We start from the raw sequence: 12,500 nt of genomic DNA on the forward strand, positions 1-12,500 counted from the left end.
TTGTCTCCAAATTCAGCAAGGAGTGTTAGGGACTTTAACATCTAGAATGGCGAAGTAGGCGAAATCGTTACCTCAAAATATAACTTAAAACTATCGCATGTCTTTAGCGATTGTTCCATCTCGCACAATGCTCACGTTGCACAATGTGGGCGAAGTGTCCTAAAAAAAATAAATAGGGTACAATCGGTTTCAGAGTACAATGAATGGTTCGCATTTGCATGGTCACGTTGTTATGCTATCACTGGATCGGACGGACGCGTTTTAAGTAAGGAACGAGCAATTCACTGTTGTGTGTTCACGTTATCGTCAAAACCTTAAATTCGATCATTTGACGTTGTTGTTTTGCATGTTACAGCAACGAAATGAACTACAATGCGTACCGCACGTGCAGCACGATTATGGCCTTGTTTTCACGAGCGGTTTTTCAGGTCGCTTAGCGACTGACAACCGAAGATTCCGTTAAAACAGCTCCTTTCCCAAATCTCTTAAAGTTAAGCGACTCGTCAAATTTCAATACAATGCTCATTAAAGTTAAGGCACCAAACCAGGTAGCTTAAACTAGTTGGCAATTTCAATTCGGAAATACAACAGGCGTGCTATTTTATTATTTTTATCATGCCGCATTGGCTGCTCGCTCCTCATTCAATCTTATCTGTGAAAACACGTATAATTTTTGAGTCGCTTAACGAAGTCTGCAAACAAACCACTTTCAGGAATGTTAAGCGGGACAACGGCTGTCGTGAAAACACGGCCTATTCTTCCACGTAAAACCAATTATGTTCTGTGTTTTTTTTTGTGGTAAAACTCGTGGCTAACATTTCTCAAGGTTGCTGACGCAAGGAAACCGGCACAAAGCAAGAGCATTGGTTTAACATGGGAAAATTAATTGTGCTGCCCACGTGGCACGAGTTCAGTTTAGTGTATTTCTTCGCTGTCCAGTGCAAAACTACATCGTGAAAAAGGTTTTGGCGACGACGTGAGCGTGTATGCATACATCAGTCATTTCTATATTTTTATCAATTCATTATTTTCTCCCGTCTAAAGTTATTGTTTGGTAAATGTGGGTGTTCCCTGCTTAAGGAAGAAGAAGAGTTTGGACGGTGAAAGAGCCGCCACATAGACGCGCTAAACTAGTTTGGAGTTGTTCGCTTGTGGTTATTCCGTCTCGGTTTTTGCCATGTGGGCAAAAAACCTGATTTCTTGTTCTTTCATCTTACTCACAGTGCAACTATGGACGAATTTATTCATGAATGGCTGGAGATGGCTGGATTACCCAAAGTAAGAGGTCTTACCATCTAAACTGGCGGTCGAATAGTTTTAACGCAAGATTTACACTAAACCAAATGTTTAACCAAAAGCCCAAAAGTAGCTCCTTCCCGCCTTCAGTTAAACTTTTTTAAAGGAATGGAAGCGCTTGGCTCAAAGAAATTTGATATCCCTCGTTGCATAAATCCTCTAGTTAATGAATTTGACAGAGTATAGAGTGTTTTCACGTGACATCACAGCGGCCATGTTGGTGTCCCTGAACAAAGGAACGGCGGCCATATTGGTTTACCCAAGTAATCCCCCGGGAATTGAGTTCTATTATCATGCGAACGTTTTCTTTTGTTTCAGAGGAAAAACAAGGTTACTGATCACGTGAGTGAAAACACTCTATAAAGAGAATAAACCAAAGTACAACCATTTGAGGTCAGAACTAGTTGATTATAGGTTTGCAGCAAATTCTGCAATGTGCAATTGCTGGTCCACAAACAAAAGGAGCTAATAGGCGTGGTCACACATACCACGGTAGAAGGGACTTCCCGAGGTAAAAGTACCTCAGGAAATTACCGGGGTGTTTCGTAGACCTAGGTGATAGCGGTTACACTCTGGTAATTTCCCGCGGTAAACGATAAAATAAGCGGTAAAATAACAATTTAAACATGAAGCCATGGATGGTCTTTCAGCCCAAAAGTTTGGTGCTATGGGCATTTCGTTTGAATAAGCAATTATAGTACAACTTGCACCAGGCTTAATTGTTGGAGCGTATAGGTTGTTTCTTCTGTTGAAGAAATAGCCGGTGTATAAAAAGTCACTAAGCTCGACTGAATTCCTGCAAAATGAAAAAAAAAAAGTCAACTTTCAAAGAAGTTTTTTTGGCTTGCGAAATGCTGGGAGTGAATTTCACAAAAATATACTTACAAGGGTGCACGAGTCCTGCCATTATGGCAAAAACAAGAAAACAAAGTGCTTCAGCACGAAACATGCTCTGTAGTACGCGCCGTCAATCACGCCTTGTAGTTGTCAAACGCCTCTTCCTGATGTAACGGTGTGACGATTGCGTGACATTGAAAGAACTTAGGCGCAAAGAGGCAACTGGTAAATTTAAAAACACTCAATGCATTTCTGTCTTTGGTGGTAAATTGCGCCATCATGCAAGTGACCTATCGGTGCTATGTTTTAAAAGTGAAACAAAATTTTTGCAGTGCTGTTTGCCTAAATCCTCTAATTGTTTTTCTTTAGTCTTTCCCAAAAAGGTTTGATAGTCGGGATAATGAACTGATCTGGCGAGTAGAAGAAGAGGTAGGTAGAAACGTCGGCCTATATTTCAATTGTCCAGACTTTACAAATGCCTGCAAATCGTACTATTCTCGCTTCACATATTGTTCTTGTGGGGCACTGGGATGATAGGGAGCTTAAGCACGCGCGTTTTTGAGACGCGGACGGCAACCGGAAGTGCGCTGTTTTCCCTTTTCTCCATTAGAGATGATTAGTATAAAAATCTGGGAGACACCACTGTCGTGGCACGCGAAATGTTCTCTTCCGGTTGCCGTCCGCGTCCCAAAAACGCGCGTGCTTAAGCTCCCCTGATAGGGACTTAAAGATCTACGACGTCGACGATAACTTTGCACTGTCGCAATTCTCGCGACTTTCCTCCTCGTTTATGTCGAATGATGTCAGCGATGTATCCTAAAAATAAATTGGTATGAGCGGTTTCAGAGTTAAGATTCTCTGTTGCATGCATGCTCACGTTGTTGTCAAAACTTCAATTTTGGTGATTTTACGTCGTCGTTGTGCTGAGTACCGCAAAAATATTTGCTAAAGTCCGTGCCGCACGTGCAGCACGATTTTTTTTGCTCGTTAAACCAAAGATATTGTTGTTTCGTGGCGTTCTCCTTGACCGCGTCGTAGATCGTAAAGTTCCTATTGGTGCGACTTACTGGGTCCGCTCAGAGGGGAGAGCAAGTAAAGCACGATTTAACGGCCATGGCTTCGAATCCCGTCCAAGGCTGTTTTTTTTCCAGCTTGTCAAACTTTCTAGCTTTCATTACAGGGGAATCTCTTTTTTTGGCAAGTTTTTTTGCAAATGTTTTGTTTAATTTAGCAAGATGTGCCCAGGATTGACCCTAATTAGATGCACATCGATTTAAATAAGCGTCACGAAGTGTCCCCTTTCGCTTGTCTTCAAGTTCAACATCGCTCGCGTCTCGGAATACAGACACTTAACGTCACAAAGTGTTCCCAAAATGCTGCTACTCAAGGAAAGATAAACAGCTGCATGTACCCAAAACTAAAAATAACGCTAACCATTATCCTTACCTTATTCTTGGAAATCGGTAAAAGAGGGACACTTCGTGTTGGAGGTCAAAATTGGGCGTGCATTGAATTAGGGTCAATCCTGGACGTAAGTTGGGGTCTCCGGTGTTCGCTTTCATGCGGCTAAAAGTGTTCTCTCTTCCCTCCCTCGGGTGGTGTTTCGAATTTTCCACCTTCGTTTCCCAGTGAGCATTTGCCGGAATATTGCGGAATGGACATGAAACGAAAGTTGGAAAGATCGGATTTTATCAGACGTACTTGCAACTATAAGGGAATCTGTTTAAGGCAATTTGTATTGGAAATACCGCGAATGCGTTTTGCACGGGAAACACAAAATTTGTTTAGTAAACAGGACCTGTCTAGACGGATTTATAGCTGTAGATTTATATTTGTGAGATTTGTAAACCTCATGGTCCCAGTTCCCTTATTCCTGTAATCCGGGCTTACACAATTGTTGCCACACATTGTTGGTACAGTTGTCGATAGAGACTTAAACCCCAACTCTTTCCTCGTGGTTCAATGGTTCAGTTTCAGATTTGGAAAAAACTAGATGCTGTCAACAAAAGAAGAAAGACGCTTGGACAAAAGAAGAGAACAAATGCACCAACTAGTGTGTTGGTAAGTTTTTAATGGAGGGAGCTTATCTTGATGTCGTGATATATTTAACATCTATGAACCAAAAATTCGTAGATGCTTTGACACGCAGGAATCACGTGATAATTAAAGTGCCTCTGTGCCCAAAAAATCAATATTTATTTTTCTTTGGATTTCAAAACTACAATAAGCGCCAAAAGGGTTGAGACACTTTCCCTTTTAAGGAATCTCGGACAAATCCCTCCCCCAAAGTCTTTCCATCTAACCCCCTCCTCCCCCCAAACCATGTTGTTTTCTTATCGCTAACTCTTCCTTTTTCCGTTACCAACATTGAAGGAGGGAGACGGGGGACGATGGGGGAGTGCAAGTGGTAAATGTAACTTTCAGGTGAAATCTGAAGAAAAAAAGGAAGTGATTTTTTTTATCACAGGGGCACTTTTATCCAGGTGAGTGTAGGTAGTCCTGAGAAGGACAGTTTGAGATGACGTTGACTAACGTTTTGACAGCCTGAGCGGAAGTCGTCTTCACAGTCGAGTGATTTGTGTAACGTCAGTAGATGGTGTAAACACTCTGGTCATTGATGTGATTGGTCAACTAAGTCGTGATGTTATTGGTCGACTCTCAGTTAAAGTGCTACTGACCAAAAAGTCAATTCTCCTTTTTTTTTGGATTTCAAAACAATGTTAACTAAGAACTAAGTGACGCAAACACAAGTGTATTTCTTTAGCTGTAATTTGCCATTTAATGGTCCGTCATTGCTAACTTTAAAATCTTGAGAGAGCTGGATCGAGGAGAAAATGACGTCAGAGACTCAATATTTAAGAATGCAATGCGTGTGTACGCGGCTGATATGCATCACAGGAGTTTCAGACTTATAAACTCGTGCTTTACATATACAGCTATTTTGAGAAAGGTTGTCGGAAAAAGTGCACGCGACAATCCTGAAAGGTATTGTGGGTGATTTTAAGTGCACTGTTTTTCAAAGAAATTTAAAAGAATCGTACGGGAGGCCACTGATATATGCTGAAGGTGCTGAAGGAAAGTAACAAAAGTAGGTTCGACAGCCACAGTCGTTAGCAACAGTGTATTGATCATATCCCATATTACCTTTCGGGATTGTCGCATGCACTTTATTCTTGACAAACTTTCTCGAAATAGCTGTATATTAAGCTGCAAGAGGTCCAATCGGCCAGTTTTCAACGCGAGTAATGCCGGACCGTGGAATCCAAAACTCACACACATAGTAAACAGCCTTTGTATAAAAATTAAATCTCAAAATGTTGCCAGTCAGGTGTTAAGTAAACACACTTTCAAATCTGAAGGGGAAAAAAAGGAAGGATTTTTTTATCATAGTAGCACTGTAAGCCTAGATGTCATTGACTGAAAAGACTGTAGACATTGATTAGAGCGTTTCTTTGAGCTTGTTGTGATGCTATGAAGCCGACAACTTCGATACTCTTTGAAACTACTGTAGGTCATTGAACTATGTTTAGGTGACAACTGTTCGTTTCTTCTCAAACAGGAAGTCCCGGAACAAGTTGTCCTGTTTTTGGAGAAGCTGTTAGAACGCGAGACGCTATCGCACACTACATTGCGACAACTTGACAGATGTTACGTCTTCTCGTCTAGGAACGCTGAGGTTCGTTTCTTCGTTACAGGACTTGAATCACTAGCTGAAGATTCAGTTCTCAGTTTTGGGATCTGGTAATTTAGCAAACGAGGCCGGGCTTTATCTCATGTGCCCGGAAATTTGTTTCTTTTCTTTGTCTTAGCTATTGTTTTTCTTCGGTTCAGCAAGGCACAGTGCGGAATTTCTCTCCGATGGAAGCGTTTCCATCAAATGGAAAAGCAATTTTCATGAAAATAACTTCGAACGTGGACCCGGCAACGGCTTGTTAGTTTTACAGTCGATTTCACATTACTTGGGAGCTTTAGCAACGACAACGGGAACGGCAACGGCAACGACAACGTCGTCTCAAAACATAAATTCTCATTATTGTAATCACTTCGAGACTATTCCAAGCTTTTTAACATGACAATGGTGTGGCAGTCCCTCTAGAATGAAACCGATATCAGTCAAGCGTAATTTAGCGGACAAAATGAAAATTTATCCTCAAGTGCTGACGTTCTCCCTAAAACCTCAAATTTGGCTATTTCACGTTGTTGTTTTGCTGACGATGGCAACGAAATGGACAAAAATGAAAAGGCGCACGTGCAGAGCGTGCAAAGCTTTTGTTTTTACCTTCAAAATATGCAAATTAGTGACGTTCTCGTTGCCGTCGCCGTCGTCGTTGCTAAAGCTCCCTACTTTACCGCGCCACGTTGCGAAGTTCGTTGGGAAATTGGATACAAAGTCACGAAGTAGCCAGTTACGGGGCGAATTAGACACTTTGAAATGAACTTCACAACTTTTACCAGATCGAACTTCGCAACTTCACCGAATGAGACCTTTGCCGTCCGAGGCTCGTGACAATAGGGAGTTTAAGATACCACGACGGCTACGGCGACGAAAACGGGACTTCAAAATATACGTTTGAGCAATTCTAAGTATTTCATGATTATTCCATCTTGTTTATATTATACAATATGGGCGAAGTGTCCTATAACTGGATTGGTGCGAACGGATTTGAAGTAAAGAGTGAGACTGAAATATTTACTGTAGTTTGTCCACGTTGTCGTCAAAACCTTAAATGTGGTCATTTCATGTCGTAGGTTTGATGAGTACGGGAGAGAAATGTTCAAAAAAGCGTGCCGCACGTGCAGCACGAGCATTTCGCTTCTTTTAACCAATAATATTACTGCTTTTTAGCGTTGTTGTTGCCGTAGCCGTCGTCGTTTCTTAAACTCCCTATTGTCAACAAGTGGTTTGAGGATTCAACACCAGTCAAACTAGCGCCGTAGATAAAATTATTGCGAAACAAAGAAAAAGAAATTGGATTTTGTTTTGCAGGTGCGGCATCGTTGGTGTGAACTCATAGTGAAGCACAAGTAAGGCTTGCATGCATTGTTGAATTTGTTTAGTATTTGCTTCCTTCCTGGTGTTTGTTGAGAAATGTTGTGTGTTGGTATTCGCAGATACAACCCGGGCCTGCAGGAGGTGAAGAGATTTCTGATTGAGGACCAGGTAAAATTTGTGCTTAAATGACATTTTTTTTGTGGACAGGTTAAATTAATTTTCGATGTATTAATCGACGGGGGAAAAGTAACTCTTGTAGTTTAGTCTGTGCAGAAAGAAATAAGAATCGAAAGAGAAACACGGGGAAATTCAGTCGTTTTTCCCTAGCATCAGCAGCATCACTAGCAGCTTCATCAGCTCCACCCTCACCACTAACCCCACCCCTCACCCCAACCATCATCACCATCATCACCTTTCGCCGATCAAAATCGTCGTTTTGGGTATCACTAATTAATACTGAAGTTGATCGAATCAAAATCCTGACTCGCATCACATCTTGCGATTGGTGTTTGTTACTGCTTGTAGGGGATGGGGATCTACTTGTTCGGTGAGCTGATCATTTCGCAGCAAGCCAAACAACGCGCTTTGGTAGACGAAGTATTGCAGGAGATTGGTGCGGAAATGGATCAGTGTACTTACCAAACAGTTAAAGACATGTTGGAGGGCAAGGAGTGAAAAGACCCAGAATACAATTTCCTGAGGGGATTTCAGGTTAAACATTTTACACAACTTCACTTCGAATACAACGTCACAACGAAGACGTTTTCAGGGCTCCCCTGCGCGCGGCTAATTCTAAGCAGAGAAACTTTTCAGAAAGCCGTTTGTCGCAAGGTTTGTAATGATCATTCGTACAAGAGCCCTCGCCATTTATCCACTCATTCTCTGTTTTCTATTTACTGAAAGGTGCACGAACCGAAGCAATTAAATTGATCAGTTGTGCGGAACGATTTAGTGGCCCCTCGGCTGAACTTTTTGAAAAACTTGCCTTAAATTCTTAGCGCTATTTAAGCAACTTTGTCTTATTATTGTAAATGAGTGTGAATGATAACGTTGTAAAAGTGGAATGTTTAGGGAGTCTTTCAGACTGGTAGTTTTATTCACGTAAAATTTTCGAAAGCTTGAATCGTTGTGAAAATTTGACGTTGATATGGGTGATCACCCGGCAGCTTCAGTGGGTGAGACCACAGCGCAGAGTTTTTACTTCAACCAAGTAAATTCAATCGGATTTTGACAACATCAAATAGCTTTTTCGGGAATTCATATAGAATTTGTCATTTGTGAGTAATTAGCGAATAAGTAGTTTGACTTTTGAGTCACAATGTGTAGGACATAAGAGAGAGATTCAGCATGGCGATTTTCTTAGCCATCATGGCGTGGCAGGCGTTCGAAGAGGAAAGGTAGAACCGGCGAGAGAACAAGGATGGCATTCGAGGAAGGAGGGAAGGAAACGCGTTCACGTCTCTTCTTCCTCGCGCGCCCTCCTCGTTCTCCCGCCGGTTCTCCCCGAACGCCTGCCACGCAGGCTACGATTTCCTGAGACGGCAAAAGGCAAAGGGCCGCAGGCTGCTGCTTGCCATAGGAGCATGAAAATTTTCTTTTTCCTTTGAGAAGTTGCACGATATCTGTAGATTCCAGGCAAGAAGTGAGCGAACATCATAAAAGTTTCTTTGATTTTTGGCAAAACGCAGATTTCACCCGAAGTTTGCAGTTTTCTGCAAACGCGATGTTAAATCTCTAGAATTTCTTCATTATGCACGTCCCTATAGAGGTTTCATATGTTGGGTGACAACGCAATTTTCAGGTACGACTACCTTATTATAGGAAATTAACAATACACGTTGACAACGCGAAGAAAATTTACTTTACACTAAATTAACGCGAATTTTTCGATAAGCATCTTGCTTTACTTAATGCGATGTTCATAATTCTGCGAACTCGCACTTTACATTTTTGAACACCAAAGTGCGTTTTGGCTTTCGTGAATAAAACCTTCCAAGACAAGTCCACGGATGTTTATAAGTTTTGAAGCCTAACTAGACCCTATCAATTCAAAGATCTTTCAAAGCCTCAGTTTGTTGCAGTAACACGAATTTGCTGCACTTACTAAATCTCAACATACATATGTCTCATGGAGAAAAAGAAGCATTTACAGTACTTAACTTTTAGGATTGCTCAAATGTATCTAGTGAGGAACTAATAAGGTTTTGTAATAAAATAAAGGTGCAAAATAGCGTGCATTAAATTTACATCGACATTAATTAAGATACATTAAATTAACGCGAATTTTGTAAAAGTGCGTTGTTAATTTCCTATAATAAGGTACTTTAAAAGGAAATGAATATTTATTGCAATTTAAAAATTATATTTAGGGAAGCTGTTATTTCAGCTTCCGTATCTAGAGGGTGAAGTAGGCTGCCAAACTGTCCGACAACTCCGGCTGCACGTACGATGAGAGAGAGAGAGTATTCACAACAAAGAACAAGTAATTGGTCCACATGAATTATAAGTGAAGGTGTACCACTGTGGCACAGAACTGAGGATGGTGGTTCCAGTCTTTCGTTGTGGCTAACGTTACGGGAAAAAACGGGAAGTTCAGATCAAATGAACTGCCATGAGTCCTAAATGTGAACCCTCTCTCTATCTTTAGTACAGTTTTTCTCGCCAAATCTTGGAAAGTTGAGTCAATTAACATACGGTGTATGGCCCTTTTTGGCATTTGCCAAACTTTGGAATGTTCAGACCAACCGACAATTTTTACGTCACTTGTGTTAAAATAGGGGAATGCATAGTGCGCGTAAGGAAATAATTATTAGCTCTAATTAACATTTTATTCAAACTAACTTCTGAATTAACGGAGGAATTAGCAATCAATGAAAAGGCCCAGGTATGATGATTCAAACTGACCGTTGGGCCCCATAAAGGACTGGAAAATACTCAGAATTCAGTAGGAACTTCCCACCAAGAATATGAAAGGGTCCTTTTAATCGAATGTCTTAAAACCAATGAAAATTTTCTGACCGAACGCGAACAGCGCGATGGACCAAACAGAATTCGTACTTTTCTTTCGCGGGGGGTTGGGGAGGAAAAAGTGGTGCATAACCGGCAATCATTCACGTAACTACAATCAAAGCATCTTCTAATAACTATTTATTGCTTGTCAAATGCATATACGTTCATTAATAAAACAGAAAGGACTTCTAAGCTGACTGATATGTTGCGTGATATATGTAAGCTTGTAATAGCGACAATTCTGCGAGAACCCTGTAAATCAAGCGACAACCTTTTGATTAGCTGAAAAAATGCTATTGTCTATATTGTGTTGACTGAGTTGTAGTTAAGTACGCTCATTGTCCACCTATCCACTCTTCTAGAATCAAGCGACAACCTTTTGATTAGCTGAAAAAATGCTATTGTCTATATTGTGTTGACTGAGTTGTAGTTAAGTACGCTCATTGTCCACCTATCCACTCTTCTAGCGGAGGTGTTGTCTTTTTAACTGTTTCTTCCCCGCCGCTATCTTGTTTCCCTAAAATAACTTGTGCATGCGGACACTTTTGTCAGCATTGAAACGACTAACACAAAGAAAATAGCAATAAAGATGGTAGTAAAAAGAAAAGCAATACGAGACGAAAAACTCATGTCAAAGTAAGGTAGCCAGGATAGTCACAACGTCGAAAAAAAAAACTTTCCACAGAATGAGGCGGGAGGGAGATCTCGGATCCTGTTTGCGTTCGTCAATCAGTTTTCTTTCACTCCCACGCTCCTCCGCGCAGTAATGCAGCCGCCGTCGACTAAACTGAAAACTGACTCTGCTAAAAAAAAAAAAAACTGCTGGAATGGGAGCCTTACAATCAGAAACAGCTTGTATTGGAGCTACACTATTTCCTTCTTATCGTCGGCGGACGTAAGCGGAAGGCTGCTTTCAATCTCTTCGTTCTCTTCAGGTGCGTCGTTAATCTCGGTGTTTGGCGGAGGCGGTTTTGGAGGATCAACTCCAAGGATTCTCTCGTAGCTTTTTGCTACGTCCTGTGCAAAGCAAAAGGAAAAAGCGTCCAGACTTAACTCTTAATTTAGGCGAGGTAAACCATCGCTATAAGCGAAGAGAACACTTAAAACATTTTACACGATTCTATGTCGAGCTCAGAAATGTGACTTCGATGTTTGTAAACACACGAAATATCGCTTTATTCTTAGTAAGTAATCACATGATTTTTCTCGCGCTCTTTGGAATAAATAACTTTTTTATTATATGGCAAGCAATTCTCAGGCTAAATGGAACACTCTAATTGGCTAGTTTTAGGTCAGGATTTTACAGTACGGGCCATTACCATGGAAACGGTCCTCTTCCAAATTTTTTCTCACTCCGGGGAAATTCATATTGCCTTGAGCGAAAAATAAAAAGTTTTTCAAAGCGGAATTTGATTTTTTTCAGCACAACTGTACAATTATAGCGAGCGGAACTTAGTTTTACATGTAAAAGACTGCCGTTCAAAGGACGACGAAGAATACGAAAATTCACCAAGCGTATCACTGATCGCTCAAAGAAACAATGCCATATAAAAACAACTTAATAACCTCACTTGCTCAGGACCGTATTGGCGAATATTGGCCCTCGGTCGTTTTTGTACGGACCGTACTGCCACGACCTTGGGCCAATATTCCCCTGTACGGCCCTCGCGCTTGCTAAGAGGTTAATAGACAGAATGCAAGAATGGCTACCAATAAATTATTCTTTTGTCTGTGTGAAAATCAGTCTGACCACCCTTGTTTTACGGTCAAAATTCTTTCAATCGGACACGTGTTAACGAGGCTAGTCAGGCTAATTGAGGGCGGTGCCTACCAATTGAGGATATTTTTGCCCCGGTGTGTGATTATGCAGAAAATGTAAATCTCAGCAAGTGTTATTGAAATCCAAAAAGAAAATTGGGGGTAACCACGCATTTTCAAAGATAATTGATGAACAATATTTGTAAAAAGCTTTAAAATACAAAGCAATGTATGGCGTTCTTTCTCAAATTGAAACTTAATTATCTCTCAAAAATGCATGGTTACCCCCAATTTTCTTTTTGGATACTAAGAGTACTTACTAAGATCTACTTTCTCCGGATAGTTTTAAACCGCGGAAAAATATCCCTGTATTGGTAAGCATCTACTTTCTCCGGATAGTTTTAAACCGCGCAAAAATATCCCTGTATTGGTAAGCATCACCGATAGGAAACCAGAGTATCTCGACATGCGCAGAACGTATTCGCAATAACAATAGTGGGCACCGTCCTTAACACAAAGACAAAAGAATAACTTTTTGCCGGCCATTTGTGCATTCCGTCAATAATTTTTTTCAAAGACTACAAATTAAACTCGCCCTACGGGCTGG

General features: G+C 41.0%; 2 protein-coding genes across 2 annotated transcripts in view; one reads left to right on the forward strand and one right to left on the reverse strand.

Annotated features, from left to right (window-relative positions):
• Positions 1 to 10,587, forward strand: part of LOC137999816 (uncharacterized) — a 37,583-nt gene extending 26,996 nt beyond the window's left edge. The window contains exons 18-24 of the mRNA XM_068845750.1: positions 1,224 to 1,278; positions 2,503 to 2,562; positions 4,105 to 4,194; positions 5,693 to 5,809; positions 7,121 to 7,158; positions 7,246 to 7,294; positions 7,652 to 10,587. Of these exons, the coding sequence (XP_068701851.1) occupies positions 1,224 to 1,278; positions 2,503 to 2,562; positions 4,105 to 4,194; positions 5,693 to 5,809; positions 7,121 to 7,158; positions 7,246 to 7,294; positions 7,652 to 7,801 (559 nt within the window). The 3' untranslated portion in view covers positions 7,802 to 10,587. The remainder of the gene's footprint in view (positions 1 to 1,223; positions 1,279 to 2,502; positions 2,563 to 4,104; positions 4,195 to 5,692; positions 5,810 to 7,120; positions 7,159 to 7,245; positions 7,295 to 7,651) is intronic.
• The window catches only part of LOC137999818 (uncharacterized), a 13,886-nt gene continuing 11,643 nt past the window's right edge, over positions 10,258 to 12,500 (reverse strand). Inside the window, exon 12 of the mRNA XM_068845752.1 lies at positions 10,258 to 11,152. Coding sequence (XP_068701853.1) covers positions 11,000 to 11,152 — 153 coding nt within the window. The 3' untranslated portion in view covers positions 10,258 to 10,999. The remainder of the gene's footprint in view (positions 11,153 to 12,500) is intronic.

Source organism: Montipora foliosa, chromosome 4 (genome assembly GCF_036669935.1).
Source record: "Montipora foliosa isolate CH-2021 chromosome 4, ASM3666993v2, whole genome shotgun sequence".
NCBI lineage: Eukaryota > Metazoa > Cnidaria > Anthozoa > Scleractinia > Acroporidae > Montipora > Montipora foliosa.